This window comes from Mobula hypostoma, chromosome 20, assembly GCF_963921235.1.
Source record: "Mobula hypostoma chromosome 20, sMobHyp1.1, whole genome shotgun sequence".
In the NCBI taxonomy this organism is placed as follows: Eukaryota; Metazoa; Chordata; class Chondrichthyes; order Myliobatiformes; family Myliobatidae; genus Mobula; species Mobula hypostoma.
The window spans coordinates 34,803,284-34,826,902 of record NC_086116.1 but is presented as its reverse complement, the minus strand read 5'-3'; the positions used below and the strand labels follow the sequence as shown (position 1 = coordinate 34,826,902).

The window sequence follows — 23,619 nt, the reverse complement described above, 5'->3', positions numbered from 1 at the left end:
CTCTCACCCAAACTGACACTCTCTCTCTCACCCACACTGTCAGTCTCTCTCTCACTCACACTGACACTCACTCTCTCATACACACAGACCCCCTCTCTCACATACACAGTCCCTCTCTCTCTCAAACACAGACACTCTCTGTCCCAGCCACTTCACTCTCTCTCATAAACACTGTCACTCTCTCTCTCACCCAAACTGACACTCTCTCTCACCCACACTGTCAGTCTCTCTCTCACTCACACTGACACTCACTCTCTCAAACACACAGACCTCCTCTCTCACATACACAGTCCCTCTCTCTTTCAAACACAGACACTCTCTGTCCCAGCCACCTCACTCTCTCTCTTACCCACACTGACACTCTCTCTCTCACTCACACTGTCAGTCTCTCTCTCACCCAAACTGACACTCTCTCTCTCACCCACACTGTCAGTCTCTCTCTCACTCACACTGACACTCACTCTCTCATACACACAGACCCCCTCTCTCACATACACAGTCCCTCTCTCTCTCAAACACAGACACTCTCTGTCCCAGCCACTTCACTCTCTCTCATAAACACTGTCACTCTCTCTCTCACCCAAACTGACACTCTCTCTCTCACCCACACTGTCAGTCTCTCTCTCACTCACACTGACACTCACTCTCTCATACACACAGACACCCTCTCTCACATACACAGTCCCTCTCTCTCAAACACAGACACTCTCTGTCCCAGCCACTTCACTCTCTCTCACCCACACTGTCACTCTCTCTCTCACCCACACTGACACTCTCTCTCTCACCCACACTGTCACTCTCTCTCACCCACACTGACACTCTCTCTCTCGCACCCACACTGTCAGTCCCTCTCTCACTCACTCTCTCATACACACAGACATCCTCTCTCACATACACAGTCCCTCTCTCTCTCAAACACAGACACTCTCTGTCCCAGCCACTTCACTCTCTCTCATAAACACTGTCACTCTCTCTCTCACCCAAACTGACACTCTCTCTCTCACCCACACTGTCAGTCTCTCTCTCACTCACACTGACACTCACTCTCTCATACACACAGACCCCCTCTCTCACATACACAGTCCCTCTCTCTCTCAAACACAGACACTCTCTGTCCCAGCCACTTCACTCTCTCTCATAAACACTGTCACTCTCTCTCTCACCCAAACTGACACTCTCTCTCTCACCCACACTGTCAGTCTCTCTCTCACTCACACTGACACTCCCTCTCTCAAACACACAGACCCCCTCTCTCACATACACAGTCCCTCTCTCTCTCAAACACTGACACTCTCTGTCCCAGCCACTTCACTCTCTCTCTCACCCACACTGTCACTCTCTCTCTCACCCACACTGTCACTCGCTCTCACTCACACTGACAGTCTCTCTCTCACTCACTCTCTCATACACACAGACCCCCTCTCTCACATGCACAGTCCCTCTCTCGCTCAAACACAGACACTCTCTGTCCCAGCCACTTCACTCTCTCTCATAAACACTGTCACTCTCTCTCTCACCCAAACTGACACTCTCTCTCTCACCCACACTGTCAGTCTCTCTCTCACTCACACTGACACTCACTCTCTCATACACACAGACCCCCTCTATCACATTACACAGTCCCTCTCTCTCTCTCAAACACAGACACTCTCTGTCCCAGCCACTTCACTCTCTCTCTCTCTCATAAACACTGTCACTCTCTCTCTCACTCAAATGGACACTCTCTCTCTCACCCACACTGTCAGTCTCTCTCTCACTCACACTGACACTCACTCTCTCATACACACAGACTCCCTCTCTCACATACACAGTCCCTCTCTCTCTCAAACACAGACACTCTCTGTCCCAGCCACTTCACTCTCTCTCATAAACACTGTCACTCTCTCTCTCACCCAAACTGACACTCTCTCTCTCACCCACACTGTCAGTCTCTCTCTCACCCACACTGACACTCTCTCTCTCACCCACACTGTCAGTCTCTCTCTCACTCACACTGACACTCTCTCTCTCAAACACACAGACCCCCTCTCTCACATACACAGTCCCTCTCTCTCTCAAACACAGACACTCTCTGTCCCAGCCACTTCACTCTCTCTCATAAACACTGTCACTCTCTCTCTCACCCAAACTGACACTCTCTCTCTCACCCACACTGTCAGTCTCTCTCTCACTCACACTGACACTCACTCTCTCATACACACAGACCCCCTCTCTCACATACACAGTCCCTCTCTCTCTCAAACACAGACACTCTCTGTCCCAGCCACTTCACTCTCTCTCATAAACACTGTCACTCTCTCTCTCACCCAAACTGACACTCTCTCTCTCACCCACACTGTCAGTCTCTCTCTCACTCACACTGACACTCACTCTCTCATACACACAGACCCCCTCTCTCACATACACAGTCCCTCTCTCTCTCAAACACAGACACTCTCTGTCCCAGCCACTTCACTCTCTCTCATAAACACTGTCACTCTCTCTCTCACCCAAACTGACACTCTCTCTCTCACCCACACTGTCAGTCTCTCTCTCACTCACACTTACACTCACTCTCTCATAATCACAGACCCCTTCTCTCAAATACACAGCCCCTCTCTCTCAAACACAGACACTCTCTGTCCCAGCCACTTCACTCTCTCTCAGAAACACTCTCACTCTGTCCCTCAAGCAAACTGACATTTTCTCTCTCACCCAAACTGACACTCTCTCTCTCACCCACACTGTCAGTCTCTCTCTCACTCACACTGACACTCACTCTCTCATACACACAGACCCCCTCTCTCACATACACAGTCCCTCTCTCTCTCAAACACAGACACTCTCTGTCCCAGCCACTTCACTCTCTCTCATAAACACTGTCACTCTCTCTCTCACCCAAACTGACACTCTCTCTCACCCACACTGTCAGTCTCTCTCTCACTCACACTGACACTCACTCTCTCATACACACAGACGCCCTCTGTCACATACACTGTCCCTCTCTCTCTCAAACACAGACACTCTCTGTCCCAGCCACTTCACTCTCTCTCATAAACACTGTCACTCTCTCTCTCACCCAAACTGACACTCTCTCTCTCACCCACACTGTCAGTCTCTCTCTCACTCACACTGACACTCACTCTCTCATACACACAGACCCCCTCTCTCACATGCACAGTCCCTCTCTCTCTCAAACACAGACACTCTCTGTCCCAGCCACTTCACTCTCTCTCATAAACACTGTCACTCTCTCTCTCACCCAAACTGACACTCTCTCTCTCACCCACACTGTCAGTCTCTCTCTCACTCACACTGACACTCACTCTCTCATACACACAGACCCCCTCTCTCACATACACAGTCCCTCTCTCTCTCAAACACAGACACTCTCTGTCCCAGCCACTTCACTCTCTCTCATAAACACTGTCACTCTCTCTCTCACCCAAACTGACACTCTCTCTCTCACCCACACTGTCAGTCTCTCTCTCACTCACACTGACACTCACTCTCTCATACACACAGACCCCTCTCTCACATACACAGTCCCTCTCTCTCTCAAACACAGACACTCTCTGTCCCAGCCACTTCACTCTCTCTCATAAACACTGTCACTCTCTCTCTCACGCAAACTGACATTCTCTCTCTCACCCAAACTGACACTCTCTCTCTCACCCACACTGTCAGTCTCTCTCTCACTCACACTGACACTCACTCTCTCATACACACAGACCCCCTCTCTCACATACACAGTCCCTCTCTCTCTCAAACACAGACACTCTCTGTCCCAGCCACTTCACTCTCTCTCATAAACACTGTCACTCTCTCTCTCACCCAAACTGACACTCTCTCTCACCCACACTGTCAGTCTCTCTCTCACTCACACTGACACTCACTCTCTCATACACACAGACCCCTCTCTCAAACACACAGCCCCTCTCTCTCAAACACAGACACTCTCTGTCCCAGCCACTTCACTCTCTCTCATAAACACTGTCACTCTCTCTCTCACCCAAACTGACACTCTCTCTCACCCACACTGTCAGTCTCTCTCTCACTCACACTGACACTCACTCTCTCAAACACACAGACCCCCTCTCTCACATACAATGTCCCTCTCTCTCGCAAACACAGACACTCTCTGTCCCAGCCACTTCACTCTCTCTCATAAACACTGTCACTCTCTCTCTCACCCAAACTGACACTCTCTCTCTCACCCACACTGTCAGTCTCTCTCTCACTCACACTGACACTCACTCTCTCATACACACAGACCCCCTCTCTCACATACACAGTCCCTCTCTCTCTCAAACACAGACACCCTCTGTCCCAGCCACTTCACTCTCTCTCATAAACACTGTCACTCTCTCTCTCACCCAAACTGACACTCTCTCTCTCAACCACACTGTCAGTGATCTCTCTCACCCACACTGACACTCACTCTCTCATACACACAGACCCCCTCTCTCACATGCATAGTCCCTCTCTCTCAAACACAGACACTCTCTGTCCCAGCCACTTCACTCTCTCTCATAAACACTGTCACTCTCTCTCTCACCCAAACTGACACTCTCTCTCTCACCCACACTGTCAGTCTCTCTCTCACTCACACTGACACTCACTCTCTCATACACACAGACCCCCTCTCTCAAATACACAGTCCCTCTCTCTCAAACACAGACACTCTCTGTCCCAGCCACTTCACTCTCTCTCATAAACACTGTCACTCTCTTCACTCTCTCACCCAAACTGACACTCTCTCTCTCACCCACACTGTCAGTCTCTCTCTCACTCACACTGACACTCACTCTCTCATACACACAGACCCCCTCTCTCACATACACAGTCCCTCTCTCTCTCAAACACAGACACTCTCTGTCCCAGCCACTTCACTCTCTCTCATAAACACTGTCACTCTCTCTCTCTCACCCAAACTGACACTCTCTCTCTCACCCACACTGTCAGTCTCTCTCTCACTCACACTGACACTCACTCTCTCATACACACAGACCCCCTCTCTCACATACACAGTCCCTCTCTCTCTCAAACACAGACACTCTCTGTCCCAGCCACTTCACTCTCTCTCATAAACACTGTCACTCTCTCTCTCACCCAAACTGACACTCTCTCTCTCACCCACACTGTCAGTCTCTCACTCACACTGACACTCACTCTCTCATACACACAGACCCCCTCTCTCAAACACACAGCCCCTCTCTCTCAAACACAGACACTCTCTGTCCCAGCCACTTCACTCTCTCTCATAAACACTGTCACTCTCTCTCTCACCCAAACTGACACTCTCTCTCTCACCCACACTGTCAGTCTCTCTCTCACTCACACTGACACTCACTCTCTCATACACACAGACCCCCTCTCTCACATACACAGTCCCTCTCTCTCTCAAACACAGACACTCTCTGTCCCAGCCACTTCACTCTCTCTCATAAACACTGTCACTCTCTCTCTCACCCAAACTGACACTCTCTCTCTCACCCACACTGTCAGTCTCTCTCTCACTCACACTGACACTCACTCTCTCATACACACAGACCCCCTCTCTCACATACACAGTCCCTCTCTCTCTCAAACACAGACACTCTCTGTCCCAGCCACTTCACTCTCTCTCATAAACACTGTCACTCTCTCTCTCACCCAAACTGACACTCTCTCTCTCACCCACACTGTCAGTCTCTCTCTCACTCACACTGACACTCACTCTCTCATACACACAGACCCCCTCTCTCACATACACAGTCCCTCTCTCTCTCAAACACAGACACACTCTGTCCCAGCCACTTCACTCTCTCTCATAAACACTGTCACTCTCTCTCTCACCCAAACTGACACTCTCTCTCTCACCCACACTGTCAGTCTCTCTCTCACTCACACTGACACTCACTCTCTCATACACACAGACCCCCTCTCTCACATACACAGTCCCTCTCTCTCTCAAACACAGACACTCTCTGTCCCAGCCACTTCACTCTCTCTCATAAACACTGTCAGTCTCTCTCTCACCCAAACTGACACTCTCTCTCACCCACACTGTCAGTCTCTCTCTCACTCACACTGACACTCACTCTCTCAAACACACAGACCCCTCTCTCACATACACAGTCCCTCTCTCTCTCAAACACAGACACTCTCTGTCCCAGCCACTTCACTCTCTCTCATAAACACTGTCACTCTCTCTCTCACCCAAACTGACACTCTCTCTCACCCACACTGTCAGTCTCTCTCACTCACACTGACACTCACTCTCTCATACACACAGACCCCCTCTCTCACATACACAGTCCCTCTCTCTCTCAAACACAGACACTCTCTGTCCCAGCCACTTCACTCTCTCTCACAAACACTGTCACTCTCTCTCTCACCCACACTGTCACTCTCTCTCTCACCCACACTGACACTCTCTCTCTCACCCACACTGACACTCTCTCTCTCACCCACACTGTCACTCTCTCTCACCCACACTGTCACTCTCTCTCACCCACACTGTCTCTCTCTCTCACCCACACTGTCACTCTCTCTCACCCACACTGACACTCTCTCTCTCACCCACACTGTCACTCTCTCTCTCACCCACACTGACACTCACTCTCTCATACACACAGACTCCCTCTCTCACATACACAGTCCCTCTCTCTCTCAAACACAGACACTCTCTGTCCCAGCCACTTCACTCTCTCTCATAAACACTGTCACTCTCTCTCTCACCCACACTGACACTCTCTCTCTCACCCACACTGTCAGTCTCTCTCTCACTCACACTGACACTCACTCTCTCATACACACAGACCCCCTCTCTCACATACACAGTCCCTCTCTCTCTCAAACACAGACACTCTCTGTCCCAGCCACTTTACTCTCTCTCATAAACACTGTCTCTCTCTCTCAGCCAAACTGACACTCTCTCTCTCACCCACACTGTCAGTCTCTCTCTCACTCACACTGACACTCACTCTCTCATACACACAGACCCTCTCTCACATACACAGTCCCTCTCTCTCTCAAACACACTGACACTCTCTGTCCCAGCCACTTCACTCTCTCTCATAAACACTGTCACTCTCTCTCTCACCCAAACTGACACTCTCTCTCTCACCCACACTGTCAGTCTCTCTCGAACCCACACTGACACTCTCTCTCTCACCCACACAGTCAGTCTCTCTCTCACATACACAGTCCCTCTCTCTCTCAAACACAGACACTCTCTGTCCCAGCCACTTCACTCTCTCTCATAAACACTGTCACTCTCTCTCACCCACACTGACACTCTCTCTCTCACCCACACTGTCAGTCTCTCTCTCACTCACACTGACACTCACTCTCTCATACACACAGACCCCCTCTCTCACATACACAGTCCCTCTCTCTCTCAAACACAGACACTCTCTGTCCCAGCCACTTCACTCTCTCTCATAAACACTGTCACTCTCTCTCTCACCCAAACTGACACTCTCTCTCTCACCCACACTGTCAGTCTCTCTCTCACTCACACTGACACTCACTCTCTCATACACACTGACACTCTCTCTCACCCACACACCGTCAGTGATTCTCACACCCACACCACACCCACACCGTCAGTGATACTATCACACACACCCACACCATCAGTGATACTCTCACACACCCACACCGTCAGTGATACTCTCACCCACACCACACCGTCAGTGATACTCTCACCCACACCCCCCACACCGTCAGTGATACTCTCACCCACACCGTCAGTGATACTCTCACTCACATCACACCATCAGTGATACTCTCACCCACACACACCCACACCATCAGTGATACTCTCACCCCCACCCACACCATCAGTGATACTCTCACCCACACCGTCAGTGATACTCTCACCCACACCCCCCACACCGTCAGTGATACTCTCACTCACATCACACCGTCAGTGATACTCTCACCCACACCGTCAGTGATACTATCACACACACCACCCACACCGTCAGTGATACTCTCACCCACACCGACAGTGATACTACACACACACACCGTCAGTGATACTCTCACTCACATCACACACACACCGTCAGTGATACTCTCACTCACATCACACCGTCAGTCATACTCTCACCCACCCACACTGACAGTGATACTCTCACCCACACCGTCAGTGATACTCTCACCCACACCCACACCCACACCGTCAGTGATACTCTCACCCCCCCACACTGTCAGTGATACTCTCACCCACACCCCCCACACCGTCAGTGATACTCCCACCCACACCGTCAGTGATACTCTCACCCACACCACACCGTCAGTGATACTCTCACCCACACCCCCCACACCGTCAGTGATACTCTCACCCACACAGCGTCAGTGATTCTCACACCCACACCACACCCACACCGTCAGTGATACTATCACACACACCCACACCATCAGTGATACTCTCACACACCCACACCGTCAGTGATACTCTCACCCACACCACACCGTCAGTGATACTCTCACCCACACCCCCCACACCGTCAGTGATACTCTCACCCACACCGTCAGTGATACTCTCACTCACATCACACCATCAGTGATACTCTCACCCACACACACCCACACCATCAGTGATACTCTCACCCCCACCCACACCATCAGTGATACTCTCACCCACACCGTCAGTGATACTCTCACCCACACCCCCCACACCGTCAGTGATACTCTCACTCACATCACACCGTCAGTGATACTCTCACCCACACCGTCAGTGATACTATCACACACACCACCCACACCGTCAGTGATACTCTCACCCACACCGACAGTGATACTACACACACACACCGTCAGTGATACTCTCACTCACATCACACACACACCATCAGTGATACTCTCACTCACATCACACCGTCAGTGATACTCTCACCCACCCACACTGACAGTGATACTCTCACCCACACCGTCAGTGATACTCTCACCCACACCCACACACTGTCAGTAATACTCTCACCCACAGCACACCGTCAGTGATACTCTCACCCACACCCCCCACACCATCAGTGATACACTCACCCACACCACACTGTCAGTGATACTCTCACCCACACCGTCAGTGATACTCTCACCCACACCCCCACACCGTCAGTAATACTCTCACCCACACCACCCCGTCAGTGATACTCTCACCCACCCACACTGACAGTGATACTCTCACCCACACCGTCAGTGATACTCTCACCCACACCCACACACTGTCAGTAATACTCTCACCCACACCGTCAGTGATACTCTCACCCACAACACACCGTCAGTGATACTCTCACCCACACCCCCCACACCATCAGTGATACTCTCACCCACACCGTCAGTGATACTCTCACCCACACCCACACACTGTCAGTAATACTCTCACCCACACCGTCAGTGATACTCTCACCCACACCACACCGTCAGTGATACTCTCACCCACACCCCCCACACCATCAGTGATACTCTCACCCACACCGTCAGTGATACTCTCACCCACACTGTCAGTGATACTCTCACCCACACCCCCCCACACCGTCAGTGATACTCTCACGCACACCACACCCACACCGTCAGTGATACTCTCACCCACACCCCCCACACCGTCAGTGATACTCTCACCCACACCCCCCACACCGTCAGTGATACTCTCATCCACACCACCCAAACCATCAGTGATACTCTCACCTAAACCCCCCACACCGTCAGTGATACTCTCACCCACACCGTCAGTGATACTCTCACCCACACCCACACCGTCAGTGATACTATCACCCCCACCCACATTATCAGTGATACTCTCACCCACACCGACAGTGATACTCTCACCCACACCCCCCACACCGTCAGTGATACTCTCACCCACACCGTCAGTGATACTCTCATCCACACACCGTCAGTGATACTCTCACCCACACCACACCCACACGGTCAGTGATACTGTCACCCCCCCACACTGTCAGTGATACTCTCACCCACACCCCCCACACCGTCAGTGATACTCTCACCCACACCGTCAGTGATACTCTCACCCACACCACACCCACACCGTCAGTGATACTGTCACCCTCCCACACTGTCAGTGATACTCTCACCCACACTGTCAGTGATACTCTCACCCACACCACACCGTCAGTGATACTCTCAACCACACCGTCAGTGATACTCTCACCCACACCCCCCACACCGTCAGTGATACTCTCACCCACACCGACAGTGATACTCTCACCCACACCCCCCACACCATCAGTGATACTCTCACCCACAGCGTCAGTGATACTCTCACCCACAACCTCCGACACCGTCAGTAATACTCTCACCCACACTGTCAGTGATACTCTCACCCACAGCTTCAGTGATACTCTCACCCACACCCACACACCGTCAGTGATACTCTCACCCACACCGACAGTGATACTCTCACCCACACCACACCCACATCGTCAGTGATACTCTCACCCAGACCGACAGTGATACTCTCACCCACACCCCCCACACCGTCAGTGATACTCTCACCCACACCACCCACACCATCAGTGATACTCTCACCCACACCGTCAGTGATACTCTCACCCACACCACACCGTCAGTGATATTATCACCCACACCGTCAGTGATACTCTCACCCACACCGTCAGTGATACTCTCACCCACACCACCCACACCGTCAGTGATACTCTCACCCACACCACACCGTCAGTGATATTATCACCCACACCGTCAGTGATACTCTCACCTACACCCCCACACTGTCAGTGATACTCTCACCCACACCGTCAGTGATACTATCACACACACCACACCGTCAGTGATACTCTCACTCACACCACACCGTCAGTGATACTCTCACCCACACCACCCACACCGTCAGTGATACTCTCACCCACACCGTCAGTGATACTCTCACCCACACCCCCCACACTGTCAGTGATACTCTCACCCACACCGACAGTGATACTCTCACCCACACCACCCACACTGTCAGTGATACTCTCACCCACACCCCCCACACCGTCAGTGATACTCTCACCCACACCGACAGTGATACTCTCACCCACACCACACCGTCAGTGATACTCTCACCTGCACCGTCAGTGATACTCTCACCCACAACCTCCGACACCATCAGTAATACTCTCACCCACACCGACAGTGATACTCTCACCTGCACCGACAGTGATACTCTCACCCACACCCCCCACACCGTCAGTGATACTCTCACCCACAGCTTCAGTGATACTCTCACCCACACCCCCCACACCGTCAGTAATACTCTCACCCACACCGTCAGTGATACTCTCACCCACACCCCCCACACCGTCAGTGATACTCTCACCACACCCACACCGTCAGTGATACTCTCACCCACACCCCCACACCATCAGTGATACTCTCACCCACCCCACACCGTCAGTGATACTCTCACCCACACCGTCAGTGATACTCTCACCCACACCCCCCACACTGTCAGTGATACTCTCACCCACACCGTCAGTGATACTCTCACCCACACCCCACACCGACAGTGATACTCTCACCCACACCACACCGTCAGTGATACTCTCACCTGCACCGTCAGTGATACTCTCACCCACAACCTCCGACACCGTCAGTAATACTCTCACCCACAGCTGTCAGTGATACTCTCACCCACACCCCCCACACCATCAGTGATACTCTCACCCACAGCGTCAGTGATACTCTCACCCACACCGTCAGTGATACTCTCACCCACACCACACCGTCAGTGATACTCACCCACACCGTCAGTGATACTCTCACCCACACCCCCACACCGTCAGTGATACTCTCACCCACACCGTCAGTGATACTCTCACCCACACCGTCAGTGATACTCTCACCCACACCCCCCACACCGTCAGTGATACTCTCACCCACACCGTCAGTGATACTCTCACCCACACCCCCCACACTGTCAGTGATACTCTCACCCACACCATCAGTGATACTCTCACCCACACCCCCCACACCGTCAGTGATACTCTCACCCACACCGACAGTGATACTCTCACCCACACCACACCCACATCGTCAGTGATACTCTCACCCAGACCGACAGTGATACTCTCACCCACACCCCCCACACCGTCAGTGATACTCTCACCCACACCCCCCACACTGTCAGTGATACTCTCACCCACACCCACACACCGTCAGTGATATTCTCACCCACACCCACACACCGTCAGTGATATTCTCACCCACACCCCCCACACCGTCAGTGATACTCTCACCCACACCCACACACCGTCAGTGATATTCTCACCCACACCCCCCACACCGTCAGTGATACTCTCACCCACACCCCGTCAGTGATATTCTCACCCACACCCCCCACACCGTCAGTGATACTCTCACCCACACCCCCCACACTGTCAGTGATACTCTCACCCACACCGTCAGTGATACTCTCACCCACACCGACAGTGATACTCTCACCCACACCCCCCACACCGTCAGTGATACTCTCACCCACACCGTCAGTGATACTCTCACCCACACCGACAGTGATACTCTCACCCCCACCCACACCGACAGTGATACTCTCACCCACACCGTCAGTGATACTCTCACCCACACCCCCCACACCGTCAGTGATACTCTCACCCACACCCCCCACACTGTCAGTGATACTCTCACCCACACCGACAGTGATACTCTCACCCACACCGTCAGTGATACTCTCACCCACACCCCCCACACTGTCAGTGATACTCTCACCCACACCCCCCACACCGTCAGTGATACTCTCACCCACACCCCCCACACTGTCAGTGATACTCTCACCCACACCGACAGTGATACTCTCACCCACACCACACCGACAGTGATACTCTCACCCACACCACACCGTCAGTGATACTCTTACCCTCACCCCCCACACAATCAGTGATACTCTCACTCACTTCTTGTTCTTCTTCCAGAAGTAGCACGTTAAGATTACAAGCAGGACTGCAGTGAAGGCACCAATTCCTACGACCACCTTCAGCCAGAAGTCTATCATCTCGCAGTTGGCTATGCTTTTGTTGGGCAGCGTCTCCCCTTTGTTGCACACTTTTGGCTCCTTCCACACATATGTCGTTTCCTTTGAGAGAACAGATGAGATTGTCATCCTCACGTCTTTTACTGAGGTAGGAACAAGTCTCCTCTGCAGGGACTCTGTCTGCCCTTCTCACTGCCTCAGTAAAGCAGGCAGCATAATCAGAGAATTCACACACCCTGGACAGTCCCTCGTCTCCCTTCTTCCATCTGGTACCCCTAGGCTCAAGAACACAGTCTACTCCAGTTATAAATCTGTTGAAAGGTCTTCTTACTCGTGTCCATGGGCCTAGACCGATTAATATTTTGGCACCTACTAGATGGACTGAATGGCCTCTTCCTGGGCTGTTATTCTCAAATGAGCCTATCAACCCTTTCTGCACTGAGATCAGCTGCCATTCCAGTCATCCATGTTCTAAGACAAACTTTCAGTCCAGCTCAGAAGAACTTGGATTCCCATTAACAATGACCAGCACCACCGGCTTACCTGAACTCCACCTCTGCAGGCTCCTTCAATCTCATGGTAGTCGTTGCTGGTACACAGGGGGCAGGCCTCTGCACTCTCCCACAGGAAATGGAAAATGCATCCATCACACGTCCCTCCAGGACAATTACTGCAGTGTGAAGGGAAACGTCATTCACTCAAGGCAGGGCACTAGGGAGAGCCATCAGGACACACACACACTGTCTCACCACTCCACCCTTCCCCCAGCTTTGCCAGCTGTCGAACACTGTCAGGACATTCCATCTGGGTAGCCTCCAACATGACAGCATGAATATTGATTTCTCTTACGTCCAATCATTTCTCTCCCTCCTCCATTTTTCCATTCTCCATTCTGGATCCCTCTTACCCCTTCTCTTCTCCTCACTTGCCTATCACCTCCCTCTGGTTCCCCTCCACATTCCCTTTCTCCCATGGTCCACTCTCCTGTCCTCTCAGATTCCTTCTTCATCAGCCCTTTTCCACCTATCACCTCCCAGCTTCTCACTTCATGCCCCCTTCCCCATCCACCTAACTCCCCTCTCACCTTGTCTCACTTATCACCTGCCATCTTGTCCTCCTTCTCCTCGCACACCCCCCACCTTTTTAATCTGGCATCTTCAGCCTTCCTTTCCAGTCCTGCCGAAAGGTCTCAGCCTGAAACGTCAACTGTTTATCCCTGTCCATAGATGCTGCCTGACCTGCTGAGTTCCTCCCGCATTTACAGTGTGTTGCTCTGGATTTCCAGCATCCGCACAATCTCTTGTCTTTGTACAGCCTGGAGATTTTCCAGAGCACTTTACATCCACCAAGTATGGAACATAGTACTCAAACAAAAAACAAATTTCACAGGGACAGGAAGAGATGATCAAGAGTTTTCTGAACCAAACTCACTGTCCACTTTCCCCCACATGAACACCAGACGTGGACACAGAAGGCCAACTTCTCTGGCCAATGTCCAGCAAAATGTGCTGGGCCACAGGTCTACCAGCAGGACAGGGTGTGGAGAAGCCTCTCAGAAACATCCTGACAATATTCGACAGCTGGCAAAGCTGATGATCGTACACCATTTTCCATGGTTTTCTCTGACATTCGTTCAAAGAGATTACATTTTGCCGAAAATTTAAGACACCTAAAATTTTCAAATAAGTAATTAACTGCAAACAAAACATGTAATTAAATAATGAAAAATATATTTTTGATCTGAAATGTTAAATAAAAACAGAAAATTCTGGGAAAACTCAGTACACAATGTGGTAAAGAGAAGAACTGACACTTCAGGTCTGAGATGTTCTTGACAGAATTGTGAAAAAAGGCAGTAGTTATTTCACATGGTTGGAACAATGAGGACACCCCTGGAAGAGTTCACAGCGCGGCCTCCTCTGCATTCGAGCAACAGAACACATCTTTGTATTGCCTTCACTGGGCACCTCAGAAGGAGAGAGGAAGATGGGAACAGACGGTGAGTGCGGAGGGAAGGCTAGAAGGAGTTAGAGGTGGGGCCGGAGGTTGGCTGGTGGGGACAAGAGTGGGGTAGGCAGAGACAAGAGGTGGGGGAGGGAAGCAGGACCAGCGAGAGTGGAGGCTGGAGGGAGGAGACAGGCAGGACCAGAGGGAGCTGGTGAGAAGAGACCACCGTTGCGAGCGAAAGGAATGAGAGGTGTGTCCAGAGGGAGGTGAAGGTAGACGGTAGGGAGGGGTGAGGTGGTACCAGAGGGTGGTGATTGAGGGGGGGCCAGAAGGTGGGAAGGGGAAGCGGGTCCAGAGGGGATGAGGTGGAGCCACAGAGGGTGGTGTCGAGGCGGGGGGGGGGGTCCAGAGGGAGTCTGGATGGTGCAGCCAGAGAGTGTGAGGGAGGTGAGACCTGAGCGAGAAGTGAGACGTGACCTGGGACAGAGGGAGGGGTGAAGAGGAGGCAGGGGAACAGAGGAATTACAGGGAGGGGAGACGGAGGGGGAGGTGGAAGTTGAGCCAGCTTGTCATTCACAGTCCTGCAATGTCAACATTAAGCCAGACGCTTACTGCACACAGCCGTCGGTGACAAGAGTACCTTGGTACAGAGATTTCTCCTCGCCCAGCCTTTGCTGGATTGCATCTCATGGTCACCACTGCTCCACGTTCACTTTCACAAGAGGTGGTCGACATCGACGACCTGCAATGGGAGAATGAGACTTTCACCGTTCCGCCGTTGACCAGCAGGACTCTACAAGTGCCCATTAAAGCCGCCATATCTGTGTGACTCCACCGGCCCACGCGGAGGTCACTGTAGAAAACTGTAGTGGCCTGTGGTCTGATACGCAACACACCCCTGACATCAGCACACACTGGGAAGCCATAGGGCAGCTAGACACCAGGTACCATTGCATGATCTCACATGACAAAGAGCCCAGGAGACACAAACCGGATCAGGAGGTACTTTGCACCTGAACCCTCAACTTTATACTGAAGAAGGGATGGTGTGAAGAATTTGACAAGGATCGCTGCGCTTATAGAGGATATTAACATTACTGTACTTTGTTGTATTTTATATATTTTGTTTCCGGATGCAGTGCAGAATAGGGCTTTCTGGCCTTCCGAGCTGCACCGCCCAGCCCCCCTCTGACAACCTCGATTTAACCCTAACCTAACCACGGGACAATTCACAATGACCAGCTAACCTACCCGGTATGTTGTTGGAATGTTGGAGGAAACCAGAGCACCCGGAGAAAACACATACATTCCATATACAGACTCCTCACAGAGGCCTCTGGGATTGAACTCTGAACTCCAACCCCCCCCGAACTGAAATAGCGAAGCACTAACCGCTATGTTACCATGGCAACCAAACACTCGCTGGAAGAGTTTAAGTACCTTCTAGTTCAGTTCAAGGAGAGCATCTCATCTGCTAAAATGTCATCAACTTCAACATTACAAACACAAGAAAATCTGCAGATGCTGGAAATTCAGAGCAACACACATACAGAATGCTGGAGAACTCAGGAGGTCAGGCAGCATCAATGGAAAAGCGTAAACAGTTGACGTTTCAAGCCGAGACTCTTCTTCAGGACTCATTAACTCTGTTTCTCTCTCTGCAGATGCTGCTTGACCAGCTGAATTTATCTAATCTTTTTTGTACACATTTCCAGCGTTCTGAATCCTCCAACTCCAACACTGTTTATTACTCTCTTTCTCTTTCTTTCCTATCTCTTCATTCATCTCTCTCTGTTAATGCCTTCCCCAGAGAGAAGAGCTATAATTCACAAGCTGTCACCCTCCACCTCAACTGATACCATCAGCACTTGTAATTCGGTCTCTGTCTTCCCCCACCACAGAACTCCTCTTCACTCCACCACAGAACTTCCCCTTCACCACAGAACTTCCTCTGCACCACAGAACTTCCTCTTCACCACAGAACTTCCTCTTCACCACACCCCACCACTGATTTTCCTCTTCTCCCCACCCACTTCTCTTCATCTTAAAACAATGATCAGTTCCAGACTTTACCCAACTGATGAAAGATCATTAAACCTGGATGCAGTGCAGAAAAGACTTACAGGGATGTTGCCGGGTCTGGAGGACCTGAGCTAGAAAAGAAAGATTGAATCGGTTTGGACTTCGTTCCTTGGAATGTAGAAGATTGAGAGGGGATTTGATAGAGGCGTACAAAATTATGAGGGGTATAGATAAGGCAAATGCAAGCAGGCTTTTTCCACTGAGGTTGGCTGAGACTAGAAATAAAGGTCATGGACTAAGGGCGAAAAGTGAAAAATTTACAGGGGAAATGAAGGGAAACTTCACTCAGGGGGTGGTGAGAGTGTGGAATGAGCTGCCAGCGCAAGTGGTGCATGTGAGCTCAATTTCAACACTTAAGAGAAGTTTGAATAGGTACATAGATGGTAGGGATATGGCCCCGCTGCAGGTCAATGACAGTAGGCAGTTTTAAATGGTTCAGCACAGATTCAATGGGCTGAAGGGCCTGTTTCTGTGTTGTACCTTTCTATGACTCAAGGGTTATAGGGAGAGGTTGGGCAGGCTAATTCTTTATTCCTTGGAGAGTAAGATACTGAGGGGTGATCCCGTAGAGGTGTGTAACATCATGAGTTACACCTCTAACATTACCCTGCATTCTCCTACAGCATAAAATGAAAATAGGACCAACCTGCTCAACCTCTCTGCAAATCTCAGTCCCTCGATTCCCAGCAACATCCTCCTAAATCTTCTTTACACACTGTGCAGATTTAATGATCTTTTAATGATTCCCATAGCATGGTGAGCAAAGCTGAACACAATGTTTCAAACCCCCTGCACAATACAACATTCCAACTTCTATATCCAGTGCCCTGACTGATGAAGGCCAGCTTCCTAAGGCCTTCTTCCCCAACTTATCTCCCTGTGAATTCACTTCCAGTTTTTTTTTAACTTAGAGATACACCACAGTAACAGGTCTTTCCATGACACCCAATTGTACCCGTGTGACCAATTATCCCATTAACCCACACGTCTTTGGAAACACACACGGTGTTAGGGAGAACATACAAGCCCCTTACAGGCAACGGCAGGGATTGAACCCAAGTCGTTGGTGCTAACCACTATGTTACCATGCTGTTTAGGGAAGCATGTACAATACTGTACGAAAGTCTCAGGCACATATACATCGCTAGGGTGCCTAAGATTTTTGCACAGTACTGTATTTGTCAACACGGAGAAGACTGAGTTTGTAAGTCTGGCAGGACCACAGGGCGTTGGGACTGACGAGGGTAGAGCGTCATGGGAGGGGTGTGGGACAGGTGGCAGAGAAGGAGTGCCAATAGCAGGGGTGGGGGAGGTGTGCAGGCACATCCAACCCTGAGACAGCAGGCTCATTTGATTCCAAACAATTGGTTTATTGATCATTACAGAATGTCTCTCTGGTGCTTCCCGCTCCCTCCCCTCTCCCTTCCCCTTTTCCCAAACCATGATTCCCCTCTCCCTGACCCCTTCCCACTCTCAGTCCACAAAAGAGACCCACATCAGAATCAGGTTTATCATCACTCACATATATCATGAAATCTGTTTTTCTTTTACAGCAGCAGTGTAGTGCAATACATAAAATTATTACCGAACTATGCAAAAATTTTAGGCACCATATATGTCATAGAAAAGTACAGGCCATTCAGCCTATCTAGTCCTTGCCAAACCATTTGCCTAATACTTTTGCACAGTGCTGTACCTATACTGTGCCCCTTACAATTTTTTTATTTCCTCTATTAGATCCTAACACCCCTCCACACACTCAGCCTTTTCTGCTCCTCGAAAATTAAGCCAGCCAATCTAGTCTCTCTTCATAACTGAAATGTTCCATCCCAGGCAAGATCGTAGTGAGTCTCCTCTGCACCCTCTCCAGTACAATCAACAACTATTCCTACAGTGTGACAAACAGACCAACACACAGTTGTGACACAACCAAACTTTTGTAAAGCTGTACTGTGACTTCCATGTTTCTATACTCTTGAGGCCCTCCTTTGATCGAGGTCAACCATGGATGTTGCATCCCAGCCACCTATGTGATACACAAGCCAGGGCAGTACAGCGAGCAAGCTGTCGTCCACACAGCAGACTCCCTCTCTCCATGCATCTGATGAACCCAGAGGAACAGCAGAAACCAATACAGTTTGGCACCAGCAGCCTTGCAGGAGTTGTCCATCAGCATTGAGCATAAGACTGCCTTAATGACTCCAGCTCTGGACTTTTCCTCGGGGTTTACTCCCGAAGCCTTTCCCGTGCATGCGTATAGCCGCAAGGCAGCGGAGGCTTGAGATCCGAGTTATCCTTCTCCTCGATGAGCTGCCAATCATGGCTGACAAGGCCCATCTGCCTGAAGCGACTGGTTTTAAGGCGCCAGTAAACCACCTTTACCCCTCCTCCATTCAGTAGATACAGTTCCACTAGGCTTAGTTGCTAAGTCACGCATGAAGGCCAAGAGCTGGACTTGGCTGTCAGAGGCTATTTGAGACACATATTATTGGGAGCATTTAACAGATGATGGGAGCTTATCCCCACAACCTCCCCCAGCAATGACAACCTTAAGGAACCACCGATACTCTATGCCCTGGCCAAAAGCAGGCTAGTATTCCATGTGCCTTCTCCAACCCTTTATTGACCCGTGCTGGCACCTTCAGGGATTCCTGAACTGTACATCAGAATCAGGTTTATTATCACTGGCATGTGTCATGAAATTTGTTAACTTACCAGCAGCAGTTCAATGCAGTACATGATATAGAAAAAAGAAGGAAATCAATTAACACTCTTGACCCCTACAATTCACTCTGCATATACTGTAATACTCTTAGCAGCCCTCCCAAAACCTATCAGCCCGCACTGATCAGGATCATGCTGAGGTGTGGCACAGTAGCATTCTGGGTTCAATTCACGCTGCTGTCTGCAAGGACCTTGTATGTTCTCTCCATGACTGTGTGGGCTTCCTCCAGGTGCTCCGGGTTCCTACCACCTTCCAAAGATGTACGGATTAGAGTTCGTAAGTAGTGGGCATGTTATGCTGGAAGCATGGTGACACTTGCACATCAAGTTGAATTGTCATTCGACCATACATGAATACAACCAAATGAAACCACATTACTTCAGGACCAAGGTGCAAGACACAGCACCAACAGTCATGACACCTATAGCACATATATGACAGCCCTCTATTTTCCTATCATTTCTTAACTGGCCCTAATGTATCTGCCTCTACCACCACGATCCACACACTCACCACTCTCTGGGTAAATAAAGTATCTCTGATGTTTCCTCTATACTTTCCTCTAATCACTTTAAAGGCCCTCTAATATAGGCCATTTCTACCCTGGGAAAACGTTTCTGGCTGCCCATTCTATCTAGGATCATCTTGCACACCTCCAACAAACTCACTTCTCATCCTCCTTTGCACCAAAGAGAAAAACCCTTTCTCACTCAACCATCCTCATAAGACTTGCTCTCTAATCCTGGTAAATCTCCTCTGCACCCTCTCTAAAGCCTCAACCTTCCTATAACGAGGTGACCAAAACTGAACACAATATTCCAGGTGTGGTCGCACCATGGTTTTATAGAGCTGAAACACTTGAACTCCATCCCCCTGACTAATGAACACCAACACACCATAACACCTTCTTAACAACCCTATCAAATTGAGAGGCAACTTTGAGGGACCTATGAATGTGAACCCAAAGATCCCTCTGTTCCCCCACACTGCTAAGAGCTGAAATGAACCCAAGTTCAAGTTTAATTGTCATTCAACCATAAATGAATACCCTTGAATACAGCCAAATGAAACAGTGTTACTCTGGGGTCAAGATGCAAAACACAGTACCAACAATCACACACAGCACAAGGCACACAGAGCACATATATGATAGCAAGCACATATAAGATGTCAGTAAAACACTGTCACACAAACAACCCATGAACACTACCTCACCATTTTTTTGTATTTTTATTTATTTTTATTGTTATTATTGTTTTCCTTGTGATCGCAAGACACTTGGATATTGGTAATGTGGAATACTGCAAGTCCTTTCACTGCATCATTGGTGAGACCAACGGTGGTGGTGGGGTGGGGGAGCTATGTTGTCTTGGTTGTGGCCGGGAGGGGATATGCCAGGGTGGTGTGGGAGAAAGCAGAGGTCTCTGTGGGCGCGCTGGAGTCCATGATGGGTTGGGGGCTGGCCCATTGCATCAGCACTGCCCTCCGGTGTTTGCTCGGTGGAAGAACAAGCTGCACCAGGAGAACATCCCATGCACCATTTTTCTACAAGCCATGACTTGAACTACATTATTTATTTTTTGTTGTGACTGTATGCCTTGTGCTGTTGGTAATGTGTTTTACACCTTGGCCCCAGAAGAATGCTGTTTCATTTGGCTTTATTCATTATGGCTGAATGACAATTAACTTGAACCTGAACTACAGTAATTCTCTAGGTATTGCACTGCTGCAAAAAAACGCATTTTAAGACATACAGCAATGATAATAAACCAGATTCTGATTCCAGTTTCAGGCAGAGGCTCAGCGCCAGCTTCTCAGAGGTATTTAGGAATGTGAAATAGTGACCTTACCAGCGATAAACTTATCTGATGAACAAATAAGCAAAGAGATATGAGGTTCATATCCAGCCAGGGGATTACTCCACTGCAGAGCAGACGTGAGCAGCTGAATAGTCTTCACCTGCTTTACACTTAAAACATAACAGGGATCTCCCTCCAACTTACCCATGGACCATAAGATATAGGAGCCAAATTAGGCCATTCAGCCCATCGAATCTGCTCCGCCATTCCATCATGGCTCATTTATTATCCCTCTCAACACTATTCTCCTGCCTTCCTCCTCCAACCTTTGATGACCTTACTAATCTATCAATCTCTGACATGACTGAAAAGGAAATCTTGGACAATATTAAAGGTGGTCGAGTGATTGAAGCCAACTGATTAAAATCGAGAGAAGATGGTAATTGGGATTCTCCTGTTCTTCTGTTTTTTTGCAGGTGATGTTCTTCCAACTATAGTCTATCTTGGGTGCATGTCTTATCAAGTTAGAGAATACACTAGACCTCCCTTACGCTGTTATAATTGCCAGAGATTTGGACACGTTGCTGGTTCATGTCGAGGTAAAAGAAGATGTATGAAATGTGGAGAGGACCATGATATTAAAACATTTAAGGCAGCGGTGCCTAAATGCAGTAACTGTTGAGGGGACCATATAGCGGCGTTCAGAGGATGTGAGTGTTTTGGTAAAGCAAAGCAGATTCAGGATGTTAGTATCTAACAAAAAATATCATATGCTAAAGCAGTAAAGAAAGTTGATAGAGAGCAAAGGATAAGTAAAGAAAAGATTGGGATGATGGGGAGTCAGTTCATTCCAAGTTCTCGAACTATGGTTCCTTCAGGCATGTTGTTGATGACTAAAGAGTCTGTTTTGGCGTTTGTTGTTGATGTACTGGACGGGGCTAAAACTACAGCCAAGAGGTTGGATACGATAAAAATAGTTGTTGGAGCAGCAGAGAGATTCCTTGATATAAAACAGATTTCGCCGGAAAAATTACATGAGTATATGATAGACAAACAATCACTGAATACTTCCCAGTTGTCGGGATCAGAGAGCACGGAGGGGCTTTATATGGATGAAGAGGCCAATAATTAGTATTTCGATGTTTTTAATATTACAGTGGAATGCAAGAAGTTTATCTGCAAATGGTCAAGAATTAAAAAGATTCGTTGGAACTTTTAAAGACAAGGCTGATTTGATCTGTATACAGGAGACATGGTTAAAGCCTCATTTAGATTTTGTGATAGTTTGAGAGCTGACAGAACAGGTAAATCTGGTGGAGGGTGTGCAACTTTCATAAAAACAGGACTCCAGTTTAGACAACTTGATATTAAATCTAACCTTGAAATTGTGGCTGTGGAGGTTTGGAGCTTTCGTGGTCAAATAACTTTGATTAACTTTTATAATCCAGGTAATATGATGTTATCAGATTTGGATGAAATTATGAATATGGTAAGATCCCCAAGAAACTGGGTTGGAGATTTCAATGCCCATAATCCTATATGGGGTAGTGAAAGTAAAGATAGCAATGGAGCGGTGGTAGAGGAGTTTCTAGATAAATACAACATGGTACTGCTAAATGACAGAAGGCCTACAAGATTTAATATTGTAAAGAATACTTGTAGTCACTTAGACTTATCTATCACTTCCTCAAACTTAGCTAGGGTTGGGGAATGGGGTGTGATGGACAGATACACACTAGGAAGTGATCACTATCCTATATTATGCAGATTTGGTAGAAATTTGATAGTAGAAGTTGAGGAGAGGTCTGCTAGGTATAATTTTTCTTTGGCCCATTGGGATGAGTACCAGGAGAAAGCTGTGGATATAATAGAAGAGATTAATAGCGAGGGCTCCATAGATGATCGGAATGAAACCCTCTGTTCTATAATTCATAAAGGTGCTCAGTTGACTGTTCCACTACAGGATGTTCCTAAGGCTCGAGCATTAGTTCCGTGGTGGAATAAAAATTGTGATATAGCAGTAAGAAACAGAAATAGAGCTTACAGGAAATTAAGAAAGTACCCAGTGTTAGATGATGTTATGGAGTATAAAA

The 23,619-nt window shown here is 49.3% G+C and overlaps 1 protein-coding gene across 1 annotated transcript in view; it reads right to left on the bottom strand.

Moving 5' to 3' along the window:
- Positions 1-23,619, bottom strand: part of elapor2b (endosome-lysosome associated apoptosis and autophagy regulator family member 2b) — a 175,722-nt gene that overhangs the window by 38,089 nt on the left and 114,014 nt on the right. The window contains exons 18-20 of the mRNA XM_063072659.1: positions 15,561-15,662; positions 13,517-13,643; positions 12,897-13,075 (exon numbers count right to left, since the gene is read on the bottom strand). Coding sequence (XP_062928729.1) covers positions 12,897-13,075; positions 13,517-13,643; positions 15,561-15,662 — 408 coding nt within the window. The remainder of the gene's footprint in view (positions 1-12,896; positions 13,076-13,516; positions 13,644-15,560; positions 15,663-23,619) is intronic.